This window comes from Stegostoma tigrinum, chromosome 1 (assembly GCF_030684315.1).
Source record: "Stegostoma tigrinum isolate sSteTig4 chromosome 1, sSteTig4.hap1, whole genome shotgun sequence".
NCBI classification, from domain to species: domain Eukaryota; kingdom Metazoa; phylum Chordata; class Chondrichthyes; order Orectolobiformes; family Stegostomatidae; genus Stegostoma; species Stegostoma tigrinum.
In genome coordinates, this window is record NC_081354.1 from 178,204,448 (window position 1) to 178,230,332 (window position 25,885).

Genomic DNA, 25,885 nt, shown 5'->3' on the forward strand with positions numbered 1-25,885 from the left:
CATCTTTGTGTTCATAATTCAAAAGGTAATCATTTGAAATAAAATTCATGAGGTAAATGATTAAAAACAATGTTAAGCTGTAACACACACTTTTATCATTAGATCTGTACAGTCAAATTCCAAAGATCCGGTTGTGGAGCTGGAAAGCATGCTTGCAAATTTAACTTTCTCACTACTTTTGTCAGATGCCCATGTTTATTCCTTTTCCTGAGAACTTAACTTGGCATCCCTTTAAATTCAGGCTTACACAACCACGTTACTTCTTTTGGTGAATTACGAATATTAAAATCTTAGATTTGAAAGATGTCAGCTTATTTTGGATGAGCTGAATAGGCACGTTTGTGGAAAGCTGGAAAAGAGACTGTACAAAGATGTGTTTATTTTAAAATACACATGGAAATTTTTACTTGAATTCTTGAGTAGAAATGAAATGATTGGTTGACATCCATGTACAAATGGCAATCTTTCAGAGGAGACATTCGGTTCAGGCTTCATTGATCCACTCGAGTGAATCATGCACTGCTCAGAAAAGTGGAGGAGTATCTAGACCAATATGTCTTTCTTAATCAACTTCACAAATTGCTTGTGGGTTCTTGTGGACAAATTGGTTGATACATTTCCGACAAGCAGCTACACCTTGGAATAACAAAGTGTGAAGCTGGATGAACACAGCAGGCCAAGCAGCATCTCAGGAGCACAAAAGCTGACGTTTCGGGCCTAAACCCTTCATCGGAGAGGGTTCTGAAATAAATAGGGAGAGAGGGGGAGGCGGACTGAAGATGGATAGAGGACAAGATAGGTGGAGAGGACAGTGTAGGTGGGGAAGGGATAGGTCAGTCCGGGGAGGACAGACAGGTCGAGGAGGCGGGATGAGGTTAGTAGGTGGGAAATCTCCCCCTCCCCCCAATGCATCCCAAAACCAGCTCAGCTCGTCCCCACTTCCCTAACGTGTTCTTCCTCTCACCTATCCCCTCCTCCCACCTCAAGCCGCCCCTCCATTTCCCACCTGCGAACCACATCCCGCCTCCTTGAGCTGACCTGTCCGTCCTCCCCGGACTGACCTATCCCCTCCCCACCTCCCCACCTATACACTCCCCTCCACCTATCTTCTCCTCTCTCCATCTTCGGTCCGCCTCCCCCTCACTCCCTATTTATTTGAGAACCCTCTCCCCATTCTCCTCTCTGATGAAGGGTCTAGGCCCGAAATGTCAGCTTTTGTGCCCCTGCGATGCTGCTTGGCCTGCTGTGTTCATCCAGCTTCACACTTTGTTATCTTGGATTCTCCAGCATCTGCAGTTCCCATTATCTGTGCACTTTGGAATGGTTGTTTTCGGTATCAACTTTGGGACACCCAATGTTTGTTGAAATAGGTAAACAAATGCACATCTTTTTAAATATTATTTCCTCAGCTCTATCAACAGAACCACTGTTTAAATATTTAGCTGCTCAATAAAGCCAGAGACCCTCCGGCCGGACTCGTCCATGCCAAATAGGTTCCCTAAATTCAACTAGCCCTATTTGTGTGTGCTTGGCACATTTTCTCTTTAAATTTTTTCTATCCATGCAACTGCCCAAATGCCTTTTAAATGTTGTAGTTGGAATCACCTCTATCACTTCTGGCAGCTCGTTCCATATGTGCACCATCTTCAGTGTGGAAAAAGTTGCTACTTAGGTCCCTTTTAAATCTTGCTTCACTCACCTTCAACCTATTCCCTTAGTTTTGGACTGTCCACACTATTCACCTTATCTATGCCCGTCATGATTTTAAAAACCTCAAAGGTTATTCCTCAGCCTGCTTTGCTCCAGGGAAAATAGTGCCAGGCTATCAAACCCCTCCTTATAAGCCAAACTCTCCAGTCTCAGTAACATTCTTCTAAACCTTCTTTGCACCCTTTCCAGTTGAATAATATCCTTCTTATCGTAGGGCCATTGTTATTAAGTGGAGGTCAACCCTCCTCTGATAAATAAAATAAAAACATCTGGAGAGGCGTGCCGTGTCCTGTAATCTGTTAAAAGAGCCCCCAGTCTGTTGTAAAGGAGGGGTTAAATAAAATCAATCCCTGACGCTCACTTTATAATCAACAAGTAATAATTTATTTATCTAAGTGTAACAGTGAACAAATTAACTAAACTATCAGCAAACCAAATAAATTGTTTCTAACTCCTGACTGTTGCTGAATAAATCAAGATTCTAATGGTATTCTGTTCGAATAAATATAAATCCCACTGAAATGAACTGCAGAAATTCACCAAAAATCCTCAGACAACACCACCCATACCCACGACCAGTTCCATCTGGAAGGACAAGGGCAGCAGATACGTAGGAACACCACCAGCTGTGTGTTCCCCTCCAAGCCACTCACCACCCTGACTTGGAAGTATATCCTGGTTCCTTCACTGTCTCTGGGTCAAAATCCTGGAATTCCCTCCCTAATTGTATTATGGGTCAACCTACAGCAGGTGGACTGCATTGGTTCAATAAGGCAGCTCACCGCCACCTTCTCTAGGGCAACTAGAGATGGGCAAGAAATACTGGCCAGCCAGTGATGCCCACATCCCACAAATGAAGAGAAAAAACTGAAGTTTGAAAAAAACCTAGAATTTAGTCTCTCAAAAATTATAACCAAGCTACGTCTTCTTTAACAACACGAACAAAAACAGAAGTTGCTAAGAAAGCTCAGCAGGACTGGCAGCATCTGTGAAGTAAAAATCAGAGCTAACATTAAGATTGACAAGTTGCCAGGCCCGGACCAGATTTGTCCTCGGCTGCTTTGGGAAGCGAGAAATGCAATTGCTTCGCCACTTGCGAAGATCTTTGCATCCTCGCTCTCCACTGGAGTCGTACCTGAGGACTGGAGAGAGGCAAATGTAATTCCTCTCTTCAAGAAAGGAAATAGGGAAATCCCCGGCAATTACAGACCAGTAAGTCTCACGTCTGTCATCTGCAAGGTGTTAGAAAGGATTCTGAGGGATAAGATTTATGACCATGTGGAAGAGCATGGCTTGATCAAATACAGTCAACACGGCTTTGTGAGGGGTAGGTCATGCCTTACAAACCTTATCGAGTTCTTTGAGGATGTGACGAGAAAAGTTGATGAGGGTCGAGCTGTGGATGTGGTGTATATGGACTTCAGTAAGGCATTTGATAAGGTTCCCCATGGTAGGCTCATTCAGAAGGTCAGGAGGAATGGGATACAGGGGAACTTAGCTGCTTGGATACAGAATTGGCTGGCCAACAGAAGACAGCGAGTGGTAGTAGAAGGAAAATATTCTGCCTGGAAGTCAGTGGTGAGTGGGGTTCCACAGGGCTCTGTCCTTAGGCCTCTACTGTTTGTAATTTTTATTAATGACTTGGATGAGGGGATTGAAGGATGGGTCAGCAAGTTTGCAGACGACACAAAGGTCGGAGGTGTCGTTGACAGTGTAGAGGGCTGTTGTAGGCTGCAGCGGGACATTGACAGGATGCAGAGATGGGCTGAGAGGTGGCAGATGGAGTTCAACCTGGATAAATGCGAGGTGATGCATTTTGGAAGTTCGAATTTGAAAGCTGAGTACAGGATTAAGGATAGGATTCTTGGCAGCGTGGAGGAACAGAGGGATCTTGGTGTGCAGATACATAGATCCCTTAAAATGGCCACCCAAGAGGACAGGGTTGTTAAGAAAGCATATGATGTTTTGGCTTTCATTAGCAGGGGGATTGAGTTTAAGAGTCGTGAGATCTTGTTGCAGCTCTATAAAACTTTGGTTAGACCGCACTTGGAATACTGCGTCCAGTTCTGGGCGCCCTATTATAGGAAAGATGTGGATGCTTTGGAGAGGGTTCAGAGGAGGTTTACCAGGATGCTGCCTGGACTGGAGGGCTTATCTTATGAAGAGAGGTTGACTGAGCTTGGTCTCTTTTCATTGGAGAAAAGGAGGAGGAGAGGGGACCTAATTGAGGTATACAAGATAATGAGAGGCATAGATAGAGTTGATAGCCAGAGACTATTTCCCAGGGCAGAAATGGCTAGCACGAGGGGTCATAGTTTTAAGCTGGTTGGTGGAAAGTATAGAGGGGATGTCAGAGGCAGGTTCTTTACGCAGAGAGTTGTGAGAGCATGGAATGCGTTGCCAGCAGCAGTTGTGGAAGCAAGGTCATTGGGGTCATTTAAGAGACTGCTGGACATGTATATGGTCACAGAAATTTGAGGGTGCATACATGAGGATCAATGGTCGGCACAACATTGTGGGCTGAAGGGCCTGTTCTGTGCTGTACTGTTCTATGTTCTATGTTCTATTTCAAGTCTAATGGCCCTTCCTCAGAAGGGACATGACACCAAATTTCTCCTCTTCCGCCATCTTCGCCTCCATGCTCATTAATTCATTTCTCACGTCTCCTTTGATGTTCTGTGTCTACTCTATAAAACTCTTCTGTCGAGAAATGTTTCTCAGGCAAATTCTTTTGTGAGCAACATTCACGATTTGTGTTGTTGGAACCTTGAATTTAGATAGAGCTTACTGTAAGGCTTAGAGAATTCTGTGAGAACCAGTGACTCTTTCTTTTAGAACTGAGAGCTGTTCTCTTGGTAGATGTTGGTGCTGCCCTGATTTTTCAGATGACCTCATTTTATACCCATTATGACAAATCAGTTTCTTACAATACAACTGGCCCTATGCTGTCAAAACTATCAGATTTAAACTTAGGAATAGTAGGAACTGCCGATGCTGGAGAATCTGAGATAACAAGGTGTAGAACTGGATGAACACAGCAGGCCAAGCAGGATCAAATGGGCAGGAAAGCTTCTTCGGGGTATAGACCCGAAACGTCAGATTTAAACTTGATTGGTTTTTGGGCCTGACTTAAGTTGTTTGGCTAAATTTGAAAACCTGTCGACTTGGTAAAAATGCTGCTTTACCTGCTAGCAGCATAACCTTTTGATACAAGTGTTTCACTTCAGGTCCTGTGTGCACCTGGAATCCCACAGACATCCTTTTTGAATCTCTAAACATGGGAAAAGCGCATCATCTTTTCAAGGGACCACTGCTTTCCCCCATAGCATTTTACAAACACCAACAGTTCACAAATGCCCAATTCCAATGTCCTGCCTTCCAATCCACAAGTATTCTACCCAACTTTGCTACATCATAATTGTATGCCATACTCCAAATGTGGCCATACTGATGTCTTGTACAGCTGTTACATGACATACCAACTGCTGTACTCAATGCTGTGACTGATAGAGGTGAGTTGCCACATACCACCTTTAGAATCCAGTCTACCTGAGATGCTACCTTCAAGGAACTATGTGCCTGCATCCCTTGGTCTTTCTGTTTGACAGCACTCCCTTGGACCCTACTGTTAATGGCGTAAGTCCTGCCTTGGTTTGACTTCCCAACATGCAACACCTCGCATTTATCTGAATTAAAATCCATTGACCCAGTTGATTGAGATCCTGTTGTACTCTTAGATGTCCTTAATTCACTGTTCACAATATCACAAATTCTGGCATCATCCACAGACTTAGTAATCATGTCTCCTATATTCACATACAAATCTTTTGTATAAACAATGAAAAGCCGTGGACCCAGCATCAATTCTTGTGGCACAGCGCTGGTCACCGGCCTCCAGTCTCTAAAAATCGACCCTCCACCACCACTCGCTGTCTCCTATCTTTAAGCTAAATTTGTATCCAATTGGCAAGCTCTCCTTGGATCCAATGTGTTCTAACCTTACTAACGAGTCAACCATGTGTAATCTTGTCGAAGGCCAGTTCTTGTCGATTATATGTACCGTTTTGCCTTCATATTTTGGCTTGGTTACCTCTTCAAAAAAACTCAACCAAGTTTGTGAGATGCACTATCCTTAATCAGTCCTTGTCTTTTCAAGTACACACAAATTCTGTGTCTCAGAATCCTCTCCAACAATTTCGCCCACCGCTGATGTCAGGTTTGTTTGTCTGTAGTTCCCTGCTATTTCTTTCTTAAGTAATGGATCAACATTAGCCACCTTCCAGTCTTCCAGCACCTTAACCATGGCTGTCAACGGTACAGATATTTTTGCTAGGGCCTGAAATTTCTTCCTTAGCTTCCCCCAATGTCTTAATCAGATCTTTTTTGAATTAAGTAGTCTAATTTGTCTTGGAGATTTTTCATTTTCCAACTAGTTTGGCTGGGTGTTTTAAAAACTCATTCATTGCTGTTTCAATATCATAATTTCATTAAAAGTGCTGAGATTGATTTTTTTTTTATCCCCCACCCCATTGTGCACCTATTTATGCTAGTTACCCTTTCTGTGACTTCCATGGTAAAACTATAAAGTCCTTTTTCCCCAGTAGTTATTCTGTATTGCAAGATCCAGTTTTTGGTTTTTCCCTTTAAAATTCTCATCCTTTTGACTAAATCCCGGGCTTCTTGATTTGAGCAGCGGGGGAGGTGAAAATGCGGAAGTGGACTTTTATAATCGAGCATTGTCTAAACCCAAAACACTACACATGTAGCATCTCTTGCCCGTCGTCCTCCTCTAACCAAAAAAAAGACTGTAGAGGATTGGTAAAGTGAGGTTTTATTTTGTTTATTCTCCTGGCAATCTAGAGTGGAGGGAGAGTGCAGGGAAGTGCAGTTGAAATGCCCATCAGCCATGATTAAATGGTGGAGTGGACTCGATGGGCCAAATGGCCTTACTTCCACTCCTATGTCTTATGGAATGGAAGCTAGGGCAGTTGCATGCTCATCATGTAGGATGTGGGAGGTAAGGGCCACTACTGGTGTCGCTTCTGACTTCGCCTGCGAAAAGTGCACCCAACTCCAGCTCCTCTCAGACCACGAGCTGGATGGAACTCTGGATGATATGGGGGCTGAGGGGATGATAGAGAGGAGTTATGGAGAGGTGGTGACACCCAAGTTACAGGACAAAGGTAGCTTAGTGACTGTCAGGAAGGAGAATGGGAATAGGCAGACTGCAGGAATCCCTGTGGCCATTCCCTTCAATAATAAGTATGCAGTTTTGGATGTTGGGTTGGGGGTGGGGTGGGGCAGGGGGGCGTGGGGGAGGGAGAAGACCTACCAGGGGAAAGCCATAGCAGCCCGGTCTATGGCACTGATCCTGGCTCTGTGGCTCAGAAGGGAAGTGGGATGAAGAGGAGAGCGACAGTGATAGGAGATTCAATGTTTAGGGGAACAGACAGGAGATTATGTGGTACCAGACAAGACCCCTGGATTGGGGGCTGCCTCCCAGGTGCCAGAGTCATGGATGTTTTGGATTGAGTCTTCAGGATCCTTGAGGGGGATGGAGAGCAGCCAGAAGTCGTGGTACACATCAGTCTCAATGACATAGCTAGGAAACGGGATGAAGACCTGAAAAGTGAATGTAGAGAGTTAGGATGGAAGCTGAAATTTTGAAAACCATGAGGATAGATAAGTCTCCTGGGCTATACGGGATATCCCCAAGGTTGCTAAGGGAAGCAAGAGAAAAGATTGCTGCTCCTTTGGCAATGATCTTTGCATCGTCACTGTCCACTGGAGTAGTAACAGAAGTTTGGAGGGTGGTAAATGTCATTCCCTTGTTTAAGAAAGGGAATAGAGATAATCTTGGAAATTACAGACCAGTCAGTCTGAAAACTCCATTCCTCCACTCTGTTGTAGAAGAAATAGTATGTAGTTTCAGAAGGAACGGCAATCCATTTGGTGCCTCGTGACAGTAGTTTATACTGATAGACTAAGTTGTGATAATTTGAAATGTACTGCCTTTTACAGTGGCAGCAGCAGATTTCAATCAGAATTTTCAAAAGAGAAATCTTTAAATTGGAAAAAAATTGCAGCCTCTGGACGAAGGACAGGAGAGTGGAACAAAACTGAGCAGCCTTTCCAGAGGGTTGTCACAAGTACAGTTGGCTTAATGGCATGCGATGCATCATCATTGTCATTGCTAACTTTCTGCAAGAGAAATGTTCTTTAATGCCATTCCTTGGACTTTTCACTGTTTGTTCCCCCTTCTAACTGAGCACTTCAGTGGCCCTAGTACCAGTAGATGCATTGTTGGTCATCTTCTAAGTTTCTATTAACTTTAGAATAATTTCTTAAGATAGGAAGTTAGCTCACATAATTCCTCTATTGAAGAACGAAGGTAGAAAGAAAAATGGGTATCATAGGCCAGTCAGACCGACATTGATAGTGTAGGAAATGCTAGAATCTCTTATAAAAGAATTAACAGCTAAATATTTGGAAAGCAATGGCAGTATCAGACAGAGTCAGTATGGATTGATGAACAAAAAAGCCCCGCTTAACAATTCGTCGAGGATGTAACTTGTAGAATTGATGATGGGGGAATCACCTAGATTTGGACTTTCAGAAGGCTTTCAATAATGCTCTGCATTTAAAATTAAAGTGCATGTAATTGGGGTGTACAGTTTTTGAGATGGATAGAAATTGATCAGCGGACAGAAAACAGGATATGAATGAAATGAATCCAAATGCGGGAAATGACTGGGATATTGCAGAGATCAGTGGTAGGCCCCAAACTATTCAGAGTATGTATTAGTGATTTGGATGAGGGAACTAAATGTAATACCTCCAGATTTACAGGTGATTCAAAGCTGGGTGGGAGGGTCAGCTGTGAGATGGATGCAGAGATTCTTCTCTGTGATTTGGACAAGTTGAGTTGAGTGGGTAAATGCATGGCAGATGAGGTTTCATGCAGATAATTATGATGGTATCCACTTTCAGTATATAAACAGCAAAGTTGTTCACTATCTGCCCGTAAATTGAGAGTGTACGTGCAATTAAAAACCTCATAAAAACCGATGGAATGCCGATGCTGTAAATCAGGAACAAAAACAGAAGTTGCTGGAAAAGTTCAACAGGTCTGGCAGCATCTATGCAGAAAAAGTTAACGTTTCAGGACTGGTGACCCTCAGAACAGTTCAGAGGAAGGGTCAGCAGACCTGAAACTTTAACTCTGATTTTGTTTTTCTTCACAGATGCTGCCAGACCTGCTGGTGTTCTCACATAAAAGTTGCTGAGGTAACAAGCATGCAGGTTCAGCAGGTGGTAAAGATGGTATGTTGGCCTTTGTTGCAAGAGGTTTTGAGTACAGGGCAAATGGGAACTGCAGATGCTGGAGAATCCAAGATAATAAAGTGTGAATTTGGATGAACCCAGCAGGCCAAGCAGCATCTCAGGAGCTCCTGAGATGCTGCTTGGCCTGCTGTGTTCATCCAGCTTCACACTTTATTAGCTTGAGTACAGGGCTGCTTTGTTGCAATTGTATAGGGCCTTGGTGTGAATACACCTGAAATGTTGTGCACAGCTTTGGTGTCCTTATCCGAGGATGGATGTTTTGTTGTCGAGGGTGTGTGGTGAAGTATTACAGACTGGTTGCGGGGATGGCAGGACTGCTTACCAGCCGAGGTTGAATTGGTTAGGATCAAATTCACAAGACCTCAGCAGAGTAAGGGGCTGGACAGAGTTGGTGCAGAAAGGATTTTTCCAATGAGGGGAGTCCAGATCCAGAGATCACAGTGGAAGGATGTGAGTGAATCAGATGAGCAGAAATTTGGAGACCCAGAGAGTGGTAAGTCTATGGAATTTACTTCCACAGAATACAGCCAAGGCCAAAATATTTCATGGTTTTCAAGGAGTTTGATGTATCACTTGGAACTAAAAGGATCGAAAGATATCAGGGAAAACCAGGAACAAGCTATTGAGTTAAATGATCAGCCATGATCATAGTGAATGGTGAAGCAGGATTGAAGGGACGAGTGGTCTACTCCTGCACCTATTTCTGTTTCTATTTCAGTGACTATTGAGATTCTTTCCTCACTTAGTAAAAGTTTCTAATGTTACAAATATGTCAGTATTTGACAGAATAAACCAGACATTGTCATGCATGTTTAACATTTTTCTTTTAATGGATTAAATTAGTTGTAAAAACATTGAATTCCTAACTTGATTTTATTCTTCCTGGAGAAACACTTAAATCGCTATTCTGCCCCAGATCAGATACTGATTCTTAGAGGCTACATTTAATTAATGTTTCTTTTAATGCTCTAGAATTCCCCAGGTGTTGTCACTGTACTTATCATTGAATACAAGAAAATGCTGCTTCCACACCTGCCCATTCATTTACACACTGCATCGAACTTCTTGATGTTTGCACTTATGCCAAGATCAAAAATCTACAGATCCTTCTACTGCCAGGTAAGAGTGTAAGGACAAAAATTGTGGATGATTTTCAATAATCACATTTTGTATTATGCCTGCTGTTAGAAATTGATACAATTTCCAAATGAGTGTATTACAAGAACTCATTTTAAAAATAGCCAACATCCTTTCTATATAGATATTTCCATAACCAACAATTAGCCAAAGAAACAGTTGGCATTTCTGAATAAAAACAAACTTCTTATCTATCTGTAAACGTTATAATCCCTTTAAGATTTAACTGTTGTGTGCAGGTGATTTTCCTTTGATTCTTTTTGTGAGTACTCAATTTGGCTTTAAACTCATGGCATTTATCCTGGAATGGGGCCAAGTCAGTACATACCTTTGAGCTTGAAGAACAAAACTTCTTCATCCTTGTAGTTATAGCCTTCAGTTGGGGTAGCCTCACAGCACCAGGGAACTGGGTTTGATTCCAGCCTGGGCTGATTGTCCTTGTGGAGTTTGTGTTCTTCGCATGTCTGTGTGGGTGTCCTCCAGATTCTCCAGTTTCCTTCCACAGTTCAGAAATGTGTAGCTTAGATGGATTGGCTTCAAGTGTCCAGGGATGGACAGGTTACTTGGATTAGCCATGTTAATTTGGGGTTTATGCGGATATTGTGGGAGGCCTGGTTCTGGGTTCTCTTCAGGCCGGTGGGAAATCAGTGGGCCAGATGGCCTCTTTCAACACTTGAGGGATTCTAAGCTTCTCTTATGATTCAGGACTCAATACTGAATTTTAACAACTTCAGAACATCCTCCTTTTATGTTCCTTTCACTTTCCCTAGACCCCCTAGGTCCTGTTTTGTGTAGGTTACTTCCAGAGTAGCCAAACTATTTTCGACCGTTTATATTTTAGTATTTTTTTTCTAGCCTAGCGTTTGTGTGTCCTTTGCACTCACACTATCTCCCATTTCCACATATTTTATCCACTCACCCCAGCCATCATCAGTATAAACACCACCCCTTTCCCAGCTATTTTCGGTCACTGGACTTGAAACGTTCTATTTTTCTTCCTAACAGTAGTGACCTAAATCTACTGACTTTCTCCAGCACTTGGATTTTGCTTCACATGTATACATTAGTGGCTTTTATACGGACCTAGAGAAGTGCCATCGGTGATTAATTGTCCCTCCCTGTTTTCCCTCCCCATTTTATCTGAAGCTGGTGCAACTATAATACCTTTCCAAATAATTTTACTCGCGGGGACCTGAAGTAGGAGCTGTCTGAAAATAGTGGTGTTCAGATCCACACGTGGAAAACGTGGAGCTGTACAGCACAGGAACAGGCCCTTTGGCCCATAATGTTGGGCCATTTCTGATGCCAAATGAAGCTAATCTCTTCTGCCGACCATTTGTCCATATTTTTCCATTGCTTGCAAATTCATGTGCTTATCTAAAAGCCCCTTAAATGCCTCTATTGTACCTGCCTCCATCGTCACCCCGGCAGTGCGTTCCAGACTTATGTCATTTTCTGCATATCTTGCCTGTCACGTTTCCTTTGAACTTTCCCCCTCTGATCTTTAAATGCATACCCCCCTAGTATTAGACATTTTATCTCTGGCAAATGATTCTGCCCATCAACCCTAGCTAGGCATCACCTAGTTTTACAGACTTCTGTGAAGTTTTGTTAGCCTGTGCCGCTGAAGAAAACAACCTGAGTTTTTCTAGCCTCTCCTTATGCCTCATAGCCTCATAACCTCTCATCTCGGCAGCATCCTGATAAAGCTCTTCTGCACCCTCTCCAAAGCCTCCACATCCTTCCTGTCATGTGGCAACCAGAATTGAATGCAGTACTCTAAATGTGGCCTAATCAAAAATCTTCTAAAGCTGTAACATGACAGGCTGAGATAACAAAGTGTGTAGCTGGATGAACACAGCAGGCCAAGCAGCATCTCAGGAGCACAAAAGCTGACGTTTCAGGCCTTGACCCTTCATCAGATCTGATGAAGGTTCTAGGCCCGAAACGTCAGCTTTTGTGCTCCTGAGATGCTGCTTGGCCTGCTGTGTTCATCCAGCTACACACTTTGTTATCTTGGATTCTCCAGCATCTGCAGTTCCCATTATCACATGACAGGCTGACTGTTGTACTCAATTCCCCAACCATCAAAGGCAAGCATGCCATATGTCTTCTTTATCACCCTCTCTACTTGCTTGGCTACTTTCAGGGAGCTTTGGACTTAAACCCCAAGATCCTTCTGTGCATCAGTGCTGTTCAGAGTCCTGCCATTAACTGTATACTTTTCTTTAACATTTGATCTCCCAAAATGCAGCACCTCACACTTACCTGGATTAAACTCCACCTGCAGTTTCCCTGAGGACTTTGGGTAGTTTGATTTAATTTTTTTCACATTTGCAACAGCTCTGGGAATAGCCTTACTTGATTTCCAGCAAGGCATCCCAGTGAGTCATGACTCTATTTGCCCTATTCCTCCTGTTCGTTTGTTTTGTTTAGAATGCTACTTGCGTTCAGACACAGAGCCTTTTATTCATTCTTTTTTGATTTCCTCATAGTTCTGTGCATTTTAACCTTTGCTGTCACTCCATCCCAGAGCACATGTCCTGAACCCTGGCACCAGCCAGGAATCACAGCTTTCTGGACTTTGGTTCTTTGCAGACAATAGTGTCAGCCCTCTCGCTAACCTGTCCCCAACTGCCACTCCATGTCTAGTTATAGACCCCACTTGAATGGTTTCCTGTATCATAGTAACAAGATCAGAAACAGAAATTAGGAGCAACTGTGTCATCTACCTCTGTACGTAGTGAAAGGCAACTATTTCGCATTATTTGGGTGCTCCTGGTTGCTGAAAATTAAAGTTAAAATGGGAAGGCTGCCAGACTGAAAAACAAGTTTGCTGGAGATTTTGGACAGGTATAGGGATATCTTCAAAAAAAACCATGACAATGAAAGGAGTAGAAATTAAACTTGGACACTGCCCTGTGGAACTCTTGCGGAGATGTCCTGGAGCTGAGATGACCTCCAACTACTATAACCATCTTCCTGTGTGCTAGTTATGACTCCAAACAGTAGAGAGTTTGACCCCTAATACCCATTGATTCCAGTTTTGTTTGGGCTTCTTGATGTCGCATTGAAAAATGTGCAAAAAAAGAGTAATTAGGCTAGCTTTTAATTCCAGCTTTTATTCAATTCAGGTTTCATCATCTGTCTTTGTGGAATTTGGACCTATATTTCCAGTCAGAAGCTTGTGATTCTGAATTCGTACTCCAGTGGCATTACTACTTTGTGATTACCTCCCCTTGAAATATCCTCACTCTTGAGCACTATACTGTCCTTTGTCAATGCTGCTGCTCTTCCATTTTCTCCTTGCCTAACTTTCTTGAATGCTTTGTGCTGGATTTTTACTTCCTAGTTGTGGTGAGAATGAGTCTGCACAATGCTGAAGTTAGTTTTACTCTGCCTGAATAATTGTTTCCCTCTACTTGATTGAACCCATACCATTTTCTTGTAGCCTTTTGGCAGATTTGGATGTCTTGAATGTAAGTGGCTGGGCACCTCTTTTGAGCTCAGGTTCCCATAGTGAGAGACACAGGAGAATTGTGTTTCTTTCCACATGCTATTTTCATCTGGTGTAGGGATTTTGTTAGCGCTCATGGGAGAAAAAGAGAAGCACCTGTTGGGAGAGTTTCTGACTGTTGGAGAATCCTTCAGAAAGGTTTTTAAAAGTTCCTGTCACCCTTAGGTGTCATGTTTTTGTTGCGACTTATATTGATGGTTTTCGCTGGCTGTTTGAAAACACATCTCTTTCACAAGTTCAAAAGGGAAAGCAACTCTGCACCAACTCCACTGATTTACATATGCTCTGTTTTTCTTGGTGTTATGAAGACACTTTATTATTAATACTTTGAGGATTGTTCCAAGGTTTGCGGGCAGTAGTTCATTTGAAAAGATGGAGTAGAGATAAATGTACTGAACGTTTTCTTAGGAACCACAAGAAGGACAGATGGTCACTTTTTATAAATACGCTTCTTGGAAGTCAGAAGATTTTAGTCCGTTGCTTAGACTTGAGACCTGAAGACTGGTGCAACTGTTCACCTGAAAAGCCTCTAACTCTTAATACCTGAATGGACAGCGTCCGTGTCAGTCCCATGATGTCTACTTGTTTCATGACACCTGTCTGCACTTGCTAGAGCTCAAACTGAAAGTGATTTTGAACATTTCATAAATGGGAGGTCAAGGGTGATCTGATAACGTACATTGGATGAGGTTTCAGGAACCTTTAAATGATATAAGCAGATGGCTGCTGTTTTGAAGGACATAGGTAGGCTTCGAACAGCTGTTTTCATCATATTTTGACTCTCAAAATGTGCAGCACGTGTTAGGATCGTTTTCGGAGACCCTCACGGACTTGATGCAATAACAAGACACTGACCTGTTTAGAAAAACACATAACCTTTATTACAAAGCAAGTACAAGCTGTGAAGGATCACTGTACTCAACCCGGCACAGAATGCAGAGTCTCGTAAGCGATTCTCCCAGAGCAGCGGACAGTCCCTCCTTTTTATACCTTATCGAGTGCATAATACATGAAACAATTTTACATCTCACGATGGCATGATACATGAAACAGTCATGTCATCAGACAGTGACATGATACAAAAACAACTACTACATCGAAAACATAAAGAGAGCAGGATACAGTATTGATTGTTTGCAAAGTGACTGCTAATAACAGGAAGCGATTTCAAGTTGCCGAAGTGACAGAATGTAATTTCAAGCCGCTGAAGTGTCTGGCTTGACCAAAAGTCAGTGCCTTGGCTTCTTTAGCAGAAACAGAAGTTACATATTTTACAGGATAAGTGTCACACATTTTCAAACGCTTTCCACTTAATCTTGTTTGAGACAGTTTCCACATACCCTGTGCAGGAAAATAAAGATTTACAAAGTTTGTACATAATCCTAGTAGGGCAGGAAGTTTTTTTTAAGGCAGTGTCTGCATACCTTTGTGTAAGCAGATAAAAGAGCATTAAATTTTGGAGAATATAGAAATCAATGGAATGTTATTCCAGTAACATCTCATTCCTCCCTTTATCATTTCATGATAGCCTATATTGGGGCCAGGAAAGGAGCTGCTAGTCTGCCAAACACAGGTCTGCAGCAAGAGTTCAGGCATACAATAAGTATACAGCAGACAGCTGTAATAACTAACCCATGCAGCAGGTATGAGCCCCAAGAATTGCTCATAAGCCATCTCAACAAGCTTCACACCACCACCTTCCCGTCTGCCTCCTTCCCCCACCCCACCCAGGTCAGGGTCCCTCTCTGCACTGTTCCAACTCCCCCTGTATGGCTTGCATAGTCTGGGTAATATTAAAGGACTCGTTGGTAATATGGGTAATGCACTTGTCCACTATAATAGTATATACACTCCTCCTTTCTGACCCAGTTGATAGTCCACTACATACCAGGTTTGCTGAGCAATAGAGCCAAAGTTCGGCTAATTCTTGGTTGACTGCCTCCAATGCCTTCGTTGTGCTGTTTCCCAGGGCGGTGAGCCCACATAAGGTAACTTCTGTTTTCTTGTGGCCACCACCCCTTGGGAGCCTCCCAAGCTAATAGTTCCCAGGAAGTCGTATCCCAAGGAAGAGCCCAAGGCAGTCGGGTCCCAATGGTCCCAACAGCAAACAGCACCGACACAATTGGAGTGGCAGTCGTGAAGGTCCCTTTAAGAAGGAAAACAAAATCCCTTCTTAACCCAGTAGCAGGTAACAGACTCACGTATTCCTTAGAACGTAAGAACTAGGAATAGGCCATTCACCCCTTCGAGCCTGCTCCGCCATTCAATAAGATCATGGCTGATCTTTTCATGGACTCGGATCCACTTACCTGCATTCTCACTGTATCCCTTAATTCCTTTATTGTTCAAATAATATTGATAGCTATTCCAGGAGGACTGACCCTCATATGGATGGAAATCTGCGGAGTTAAACGGAAACGTCCCGTAGTCCGTTTCTACATGGGTGCCATTACAATCCTCACGAGTCCACTGTATGCCCAGGGTCACAGTTATTGGCTTAGATTCTAAACAGAGCAGTTCAACAGTCCTCCTTTTGTTGTGCAAGTTCTTTTTATGCAATGATGGGGCCAGAAAACATTATGGTTGTGATTAGTGACGAGAGCATGCACACAGCAAGTCCCAGTTCCATTAAAGCAAAACAGATAGGAGTTGGGATTTGTACAGTTAACCCCTTCCTTCCCATACCTAGGTTTCGTGCCTGTACAATCCGAGGGGCCATTAACTACCTATTCCACACACCTACCCTGCACATCTCTCATCCAAGTTCCCCTCTTCCCTCGGCAAGGTTTACCGGCATACTCTACTTCATAGATAATAAAATGTGAGGCTGGATGAACACAGCAGGCCAAGCAGCATCTCAGGAGCACAAAAGCTGACGTTTCGGGCCTAGACCCTTCATCAGAGAGGGGGATGGGGGGAGGGAACTGGAATAAATAGGGAGAGAGGGGGAGGCGGACCGAAGATGGAGAGTAAAGAAGATAGGTGGAGAGGGTGTAGGTGGGGAGGGTAGGGAGGGGATAGGTCAGTCCAGGGAAGACGGACAGGTCAAGGAGGTGGGATGAGGTTAGTAGGTAGCTGGGGGTGTGGCTTGGGGTGGGAGGAAGGGATGGGTGAGAGGAAGAACCGGTTAGGGAGGCAGAGACAGGTTGGACTGGTTTTGGGATGCAGTGGGTGGGGGGGAAGAGCTGGGCTGGTTGTGTGGTGCAGTGGGGGGAGGGGATGAACTGGGCTGGTTTAGGGATGCAGTGGGGGAAGGGGAGATTTTGAAACTGGTGAAGTCCACATTGATACCATATGGCTGCAGGGTTCCCAGGCGGAATATGAGTTGCTGTTCCTGCAACCTTCGGGTGGCATCATTGTGGCAGTGCAGGAGGCCCATGATGGACATGTCATCAAGAGAATGGGAGGGGGAGTGGAAATGGTTTGCGACTGGGAGGTGCAGTTGTTTTTTGCGAACTGAGCGGAGGTGTTCTGCAAAGCGGTCCCCAAGCCTCCGCTTGGTTTCCCCAATGTAGAGGAAGCCGCACCGGGTACAGTGGATGCAGTATACCACATTGGCAGATGTGCAGGTGAACCTCTGCTTAATGTGGAATGTCATCTTGGGGCCTGGGATGGGGGTGAGGGAGGAGGTGTGGGGACAAGTGTAGCATTTCCTGCGGTTGCAGGGGAAGGTGCCGGGTGTGGTGGGGTTGGAGGGCAGTGTGGAGCGAACAAGGGAGTCACGGAGAGAGTGGTCTCTCCGGAAAGCAGACAGGGGAGGGGATGGAAAAATGTCTTGGGTGGTGGGGTCGGATTGTAAATGGCGGAAAGCTCGAACAGTTCATCCACTTCACCAACACCTTCCACCCCAACCTTCAGTTCACCTGGGCCATCTCCAGCACATCCCTCACCTTCCTGGACCTCTCAGTCTCCATCTCAGGCAACCAGCTTGTAACTGATGTCCATTTCAAGCCCACCGACTCCCACAGCTACCTAGAATACACCTCCTCCCACCCACCCTCCTGCAAAAATTCCATCCCCTATTCCCAATTCCTCCGCCTCCGCCGCATCTGCTCCCACGATAAGACATTCCACTCCCGCACATCCCAGATGTCCAAGTTCTTTAAGGACCGCAACTTTCCCCCCACGGTGATTGAGAATGCCCTTGACCGCGTCTCCCGCATTTCCTGCGACACATCCCTCACACCCCGCCCCCGCCACAACCGCCCCAAGAGGATCCCCCTCGTTCTCACACACCACCCTACCAACCTCCGGATATAACGCATTATCCTCCGACACTTCCGCCATTTACAATCCGACCCCACCACCCAAGACATTTTTCCATCCCCTCCCCTGTCTGCTTTCCGGAGAGACCACTCTCTCCGTGACTCCCTTGTTCGCTCCACACTGCCCTCCAACCCCACCACACCCGGCACCTTCCCCTGCAACCGCAGGAAATGCTACACTTGTCCCCACACCTCCTCCCTCACCCCCATCCCAGGCCCCAAGATGACATTCCACATTAAGCAGAGGTTCACCTGCACATCTGCCAATGTGGTATACTGCATCCACTGTACCCGGTGCGGCTTCCTCTACATTGGGGAAACCAAGCGGAGGCTTGGGGACCGCTTTGCAGAACACCTCCGCTCAGTTCGCAACAAACAACTGCACCTCCCAGTCGCAAACCATTTCCACTCCCCCTCCCATTCTCTTGATGACATGTCCATCATGGGCCTCCTGCACTGCCACAATGATGCCACCCGAAGGTTGCAGGAACAGCAACTCATATTCCGCCTGGGAACCCTGCAGCCATATGGTATCAATGTGGACTTCACCAGTTTCAAAATCTCCCCTTCCCCCACTGCATCCCTAAACCAGCCCAGTTCATCCCCTCCCCCCACTGCACCACACAACCAGCCCAGCTCTTCCCCCCCACCCACTGCATCCCAAAACCAGTCCAACCTGTCTCTGCCTCCCTAACCGGTTCTTCCTCTCACCCATCCCTTCCTCCCACCCCAAGCCACACCCCCAGCTACCTACTAACCTCATCCCACCTCCTTGACCTGTCCGTCTTCCCTGGACTGACCTATCCCCTCCCTACCTCCCCACCTACACCCTCTCCACCTATCTTCTTTTCTCTCCATCTTCGGTCCGCCTCCCCCTCTCTCCCTATTTATTCCAGAACCCTCACCCCATCCCCCTCTCTGATGAAGGGTCTAGGCCCGAAACGTCAGCTTTTGTGCTCCTGAGATGCTGCTTGGCCTGCTGTGTTCATCCAGCCTCACATTTTATTATCTTGGAATCTCCAGCATCTGCAGTTCCCATTATCTCCCTCTACTTCATAGAGCTGGTTAGGCTTCCAGCCTGGTGTTGCCACAAATAACGCCTCTACAGACCGTGCTAACGGGTAACACGCTGTCCGATTTCCATGCAGCTGGATGAGTGTTCTGTAAAACAGATTGTCCTGCTGGCCATGAACGGTCAGAATAATATTCAGTCCAATGGTTAATTGCAAGCTGATGAGGGAACCCATCATTTGCAGTCACTTAGGTGGATCCAGCAATTCTGTCCTTTAAGTTTAAGAGCTGCCGGAGCTTGAAGAAGCACTTGAAATGGTCCTTTCCACCTTGGTCCAAGCTTGGGACCATCCCAGTCCCAGACAAGTACAAAATCTCCGGTCTGTGGCCATGAGGAGCAATCCTGGCCCTTAAGGTCTTAGTCTGGTGTCTGCGAAGTTGGCCTGAAGGCACACTTCACCTGTGAATGGAGAAACTTTAGAGATGACGTTAGTTGCCGGAAGTACCTTTGCATTTCTTCTCCCATCACGTTCAGGTCGATTTGGATGGGTGGGCCGGTATTGGTATCCCAGGGTGTTCTGCTGGGTCGGCCACAGACTATTTCTGCTCCTGAGAGTCTAGGAGTAGAATGGGGTGTTGTTCGCATGTGGTACAAAGCTGGGGGAGAAACCTTTAACCAGTTAAGGCCAGTCTCTAATGTCAGCATGGTCGTCAGTTTTGCTTTTGAGTGTTCTGTTAGCTGTTTCCACTATCCCTGCTGCCTGGGGGTGGTAGGCACAGTGGAATTGCTATTGGATGTGTAATGCATCACATAGTTCTTTATTAACCTTTCCTATAAAGCGAGGGCCATTGTCTGAACTAATTTGTTGAGGCATTCCAAACCTTGGTATTATTTCAGTTAATAATAATTCAACTACTGTTGAGGCTTTGTTATTTGTCGTTGGAAAAGCCTCTATCTACCAACTGAATACATCTACGATGACAAGACAATATTTATAACAGATAACGTGCGGTAACTCAATAAAATCCAGCTGAATGCATTCAAATGGTCCACCTGGCCAAGGGTGTTTTTCCTGGTGAGCATCTTCTCCACCCCCCCCCCCCCCCCCCCCCCGACCAACATTGTTCCGCTGGCATGTTGGACATGATGCTGTACGAGACTGGGCTGCTTCAGCCAGTCTGGGGTGCCACCAGGTATGGAGCATGGTACCAATCATTCCCTCCTTGCCGAGGTGGGTGTCAGAATGCAGACAGTCAACAGCATTGGTAACAAAGCATCAGGTATACACACTTGGCCGATTGAGGTGACCCAAAGGCCTGAGGACACAGAATATGAGCATCCGTGCACCTTCCAAATATCCTTTTTCAGAAGCAGGGTCATCCTCTGTAAGTGTTGAACAGTGACTATATATGGCATGCCCGTCTTGTCCAAAAGAGGCATGCGATTTACTGCCTGCTTGTTCATAGAGGGCACAATAAAAGTTCAATCTGCAGCAGCCTGTTTGGCAGCCTGATCAGCCCGAGTGTTGCCTTGAGTAACTATAGAATCATCAGAGGCATGGGCAGCGCATTTGATAATAGCCAATTGTTTAGGGAGGAGGATTGCCTGGAGAAGGTTTTTAACATATAGGGAATTCTGGATGGGTGTACCTGAGGACGTTTTTTCAGGCTTCCCTAGTAAGTTTTAAAAGAATCCTACCCTCCCTCCTTTTGTGCACTAGCAGCCTGTTCTGTACTCTGTTTCCTGTTTAGTTTTAGACCTAATATGACAGGAAATAGGCCCTGTACAAGTCGCAGGTTTGTCAGGAGATTCACGTGGGCTGATTACTCAAGGGCTTGAAGATTCTATAGCAGGAGGTTTGGTTTGGTCACCGTGTGGTGGCGGCGATAGGGCTATGGGCAATTGTTGGGGCTGATGGCACTGTTGGGGCGCCTGTAGATGTAGGTTGGCCAAGGACTGGTAGAGTTGTGGAGGGTGTAGTGGTCACGATGGGGCAGAGGGGTGCCTTCCCCAGTCCTCCTCATCTGTATCATTATTTTGGAGCCAACATTGGCAAGCCAGACAGTGGTTTCTGCCATACACAAATGGGTTAGATGTGTATTTCAAGAGCTGTGAAAGTACAGAGGTCAGGATTTACCAAACCTACTTGAAAATCTGGTTCTGTTATCCAGAAATATTTGGTGAGCAGTTAGTTTTTTTTATTGTGCTTCTGTTGCCATGTTTCACTCCCATATGACTGGCTTTGCCTAGAGATCTTAACTATAGTTTTCCAGAATGTCATATTTGATTTTTCTGCCATCCCTCTCATTCAGTGTCCTCTGGTTCCCAAAACAACCGCAGTGGGGATCAATTTCATTCTGTTCTTTTTCCAACCACTTTTGATTTGAACGCGATCACATCATCATCTCACTTCTCAAGAGGAGATCCCCAGCTGCTTCACTCGCTCCAGTTGTCAGAAATCTTTCATTGCTGAAACAATTCTCAAACTTTTCTGTCAATCTTGAACATCCATTTTAAGATGTGGTGCCCAGAATTGTATGCAGTACTTCAATTGTGGCTGAACAATTGTTTTATGGATTTATTCATATTTTTGACATCTTTGTACTATATAGCTCTATTTATAAAGCCGAGGATCTGGTCTATGTTGTTTATGGAATTCCTGAAGCACCCTAGACCCTTCAGTAATAAGTAAAAATGCAGAAGGTCTTCTGATCTGCACTTGCATTTGAGTTGCTACTTTATTCTATATTGGCTCCAGCTGCTTCCTATTAGTGTGACAGTTGTGCATGAAATTTAATTTGCTCAGTTTCTGCCTATTCTACAAAACTGTTTTGTGTCCTTTTGAACTTTTATTACATGTTCCCAATACTTTAAAGTGTGTCATTTGCCAATTTTGAATTTATGCCCTGTATGCTCAAGCTTGTGTCATTAACATCTCAAAAACAGCAGTCCTAATATTAATTTCTATTTTTGTTTACTCAATTGACCTCAAATCCATGCTGCCAATAAATCTCATTCAGTTTGCTGGCAAGTTGATCAAACACTTTCTCAGATGCATTTTGCTAATCCTGATAAACATCTTCTGCATTACTTTGATCAAATTATCTCCCTTAGCTCATTTTAAAAAAATTCATGTTTGACTAAGTTGATTATCTTGAACTAACCATGTTTGCCCAAGTGACTGATTATGTTACCTCAGGTTATTGCCTATAGCTTTCCTCTCCTTTAGGTTAAGCTGACTCGCCTATATTTGCTGGATCTATTTTACAACCTTATTCAAGAAAAGTATATAATTTTCAATTTGCTTGTCTTTGGGCATCATCTCTTCTGTCAATGAGAATGGGAAAATTATGGCTGGATGATTACTGCAGAACATGTGCAGAATTACTTGTGTATATTATTGACTTTAGATGAATGTCATCATTCTAGTATCAACTCAAATTCCTCTTTGATAGTTTTCAAAGACATTTTTTTCTTGTACTTGATATGATGACTTATTGTAAACTCAATTGCAACAATATTGGTGACAGTAATGTAGATTCAAGGGCCAAATGGAAATGATATTTCCACTCGTCCTCTTGAACTTTCAAGGATCATGATTATCGCATTATGATGTGACTAACTTATTCTCAATTTTAATGTTGCTGTTTGGATCAAAGTACTTAGGCAACAAAATCATTTGTGTATTTTTGTTTCTTTCTTTGAAAAATAATTTTAAATTTAAACTTGATTTTACACCATAGGTCATGTCTCCGTGGCAACAGGTGGGAGAGTCTGGGATTGTACTGAAAATGTGTCAGAGTAATCAGTTATCTGAGGAGCAAAGAAAGCTGTAAGTTGTTGTTGTTGTTGTTGGTCCACATCTCCAAGTTTGAGAACATACAGCATTTTGTTCTCTATTCCAAAATGCAAGTAATTAACACTAATCACAAAAGCATTGATCATGGTACTCACCTTGGAAAACACCACCTTTGTTCAATGGTAAAACAGCAGTTTACCAGGAATTGCTCCTACTGACATGAAGGATTTTTTAAATTGAATTGATTCTGATACTCCTATTCCACGAGACTGAATTCTGCCAGTTAGCCCTTTGTGTACAATAATATTGCAATTTATAATATTGAAAATATTATTTTGATACTGATCTTTATTCTCTGTCAGACACTTGAACCTAGAGAAACTTTTTGAGATCCAATCTATACCTAAAGATCAGCAATGCAACCATTTAAAAAGAGTCAGTGCTGACATACCAGAGCTTGACTCGTAAGTATTTCTACCAGTATATGAAATTACTGAATGAAAAACAATGGGTGAAGAATCAAAGCTAGATCTGTCTCTCTAAATTCTCTTGATTACAGGTTTCTGCAGCATTTTGCTGTGAGTAGTGTGAGTCATGAACCAGTAAGAAGATCTGATCTGTCCATGTTATTACGACAGCCAAAGTTACCCTCCACAATCAGTGAAGACCAGAATAAGGTGATAGAACATGTTTTTCACCTTTAAAGATCAATGCGTAAAATGTAATGTATTTATTCTTTATCAACTTGATAGGAGCGTACAAAATTGAAAGGCACGGATAGAGTGGCTAGTTCAAGTATTTTCCCAGGGTGGTAATGTCACACGTACCAGGGGTTATTAGATTTAAGGTCCAAGGGGAAAAGTTTAAAGGAGATGTGCAGGGCAGGTTTTCCCCAACTGGAGGTAGGTGTCTAGAACACTGTGCTAGGGGAGGTGGTAGGAGCAGACACGATAGCAACATTTAAGAGGCATTTGGACGAACAAATGAACAGGCAAGAGATAGTGGGATCTGGACCACGTAAAGGCAAATGTTGTTAGCTCAGAACGGCATCGTGGTCAGTGCAGACATGGTGGACTGAAGGGCGTGTTCCTGTGTTGTACTGTTTTATGTCCTATGTTCCATTAATTCCAAATCTGTAGGTAAAAACTACAAATGAGCGAATGTAGATATCTGGCTTGAATGGCCAGCTGGTATTATCAGAATAGCATAAATAATGTTCGGCCAATTTGTTCTCACTTAAAGTAATCAGACTGTATAACTTGCCTTTACATTGATTTAATTTTTCCCAGCGTAGGCCTGCATAATTTTAATCCAATTGTACATCGGTATTAATATATTAATGTATTGATCCCATTTAACTTTTTTCAAAAATGCAGTGCTAATACGATTAAAACTACACCTTCTGGCTATGAGAGTTATAATTTTCATTTTCATGAACTGCTCAGAAGAATTAGAAAACAGAAATAGACAAATGCTGGAAATGCAAAAGAAAGAAATCCGAAGCACTCAACTTTCATGTCTGGCAGTATCTATGGAAAGAGAAACTGACTTGAATCAGAAATCCTGCTCTGGAAGACCATAAATCGTTAAATAGTAGGAACAGGAGTAGGGTATTTCGCCCGTCGGGCCTGCTCTACCATTCAGATAGGATCGTGACTAATCCAATGTGCTTTATCTCCACTTTTCTGCCCTTTCCCCATTACCACTAATCTCCTAATGGTAAAGAATCTATGTATCTCAATCTTAAATATACACAAGGACTCTGCCCCCACAGCTCTTTGTGGCAACCCTGAAGAAATTCCTCCTCACTTCTGTCTTAAATTAGTGTCTTTAACTAGGGGATTAGATTTAGGTTTATTGTCACATCTACTGAAGAACAGGAGTATAGTGAAAAGTTTACAGCATTGCCCCATATGCCTTATCTTAGGTACAGAGTACCGAGGTACAAATCTTCGCTACAAAATAGAGAAACAAAGAAAGAAAAATTACATCACAGTTTTTCAGAGTATATAAGTTTGAAAAATAAGGATTAAAATTAAAAAGATAAACTTTGCAGCCTTTCTACAAAGGACTGCACGCGATCAACGCAGGAATCTTCCGCGCATTGTCTGACCATGTTTGCAAGCTGTTGACTGCCCACACTGGTCCCCAGTCCAACAACCATACCTGCTCTGTTTCAGGCCCACTGGCCATCCCCGCTCTGCTCAGGCCTCCTGGTCCACTGGCTATCCCTGCACAGCTCAAGCGTCCACCCTGCTGGCCATCCCATCCTACTCCGCTTGGGCCTTCGTTGGCCAACAATATTCCCTCTGTCCTACATTCTCCCAACATTTACTCTGTCAACTCCTTTAATTCAATATGTTTCAATGAGATCAACTCTTTTTCTTCCAAAGAGTAGAATCTCAACTTTAACTTTGCTCAGAAGACAGTTCTTCCATATTAGGATCAGCCCAGTGAACTATGGTAACAAAGTGTAGAACTGGATGAACACAGCAGGCCAAGCAACATCTTACGAGCACAAAAATTGATGTTTCGGGCCTAAACCCTTCTTCAGAAATGGGGGGGGGGGGGGCGGGGAGAGAGTTCTGAAATAAATAGGGAGAGAGGGGGAAGCGGATTGAAGATGGATAGAAGAGAAAATAGGTGGAGAGGAGACAGACAAGTTAAAGAGGCAGGGATGGAGCCAGTAGAGGTGAGTGTAGGTAGGGAGGGGGTAGGTCAGGCCGAGGAAGATGGACAGGTCAAGGGGGCGGAATGAGATAAGTAGGAAGGAAATGGGGGTGTGGCTTGAGGTGGGAGGAGGGGACAGGTGAGATGGAGAACAGGTTAGGGAGGTGATGGAGGCTATCTCGACGGCAGTTGAAGATGAAGAGGTTGAGGGAGCGTAGGAGGCCTTGGGATGGTGTCCTGGAGGAGGGGTTGTGTTGGAGGCGGGAGAAGGGGTCAGTAGAAGGAGGGTTAGGCTCACAGTTAAAGAAGTAAGCATGGAGGGGGAGGCAGCCGAAAAACTGCTCAATATCTAAACGTGACTGATACTTACTACCCCCAGTGAAGATGTTATGTTAAAGATATGCTGGTTGTGGTCTCACCTTTATTTGATT

At 44.0% G+C, this 25,885-nt stretch overlaps 1 protein-coding gene across 3 annotated transcripts in view; it reads left to right on the plus strand.

The window, feature by feature from the left end:
- Positions 1 to 25,885, plus strand: part of dnaaf9 (dynein axonemal assembly factor 9) — a 258,377-nt gene that overhangs the window by 171,265 nt on the left and 61,227 nt on the right. For all 3 annotated transcript variants that reach the window (XM_059650397.1, XM_059650389.1, XM_059650395.1), the window contains 4 exons: positions 10,027 to 10,173; positions 22,729 to 22,817; positions 23,147 to 23,248; positions 23,344 to 23,461. In XM_059650397.1, the coding sequence (XP_059506380.1) occupies positions 10,027 to 10,173; positions 22,729 to 22,817; positions 23,147 to 23,248; positions 23,344 to 23,461 (456 nt within the window). The remainder of the gene's footprint in view (positions 1 to 10,026; positions 10,174 to 22,728; positions 22,818 to 23,146; positions 23,249 to 23,343; positions 23,462 to 25,885) is intronic.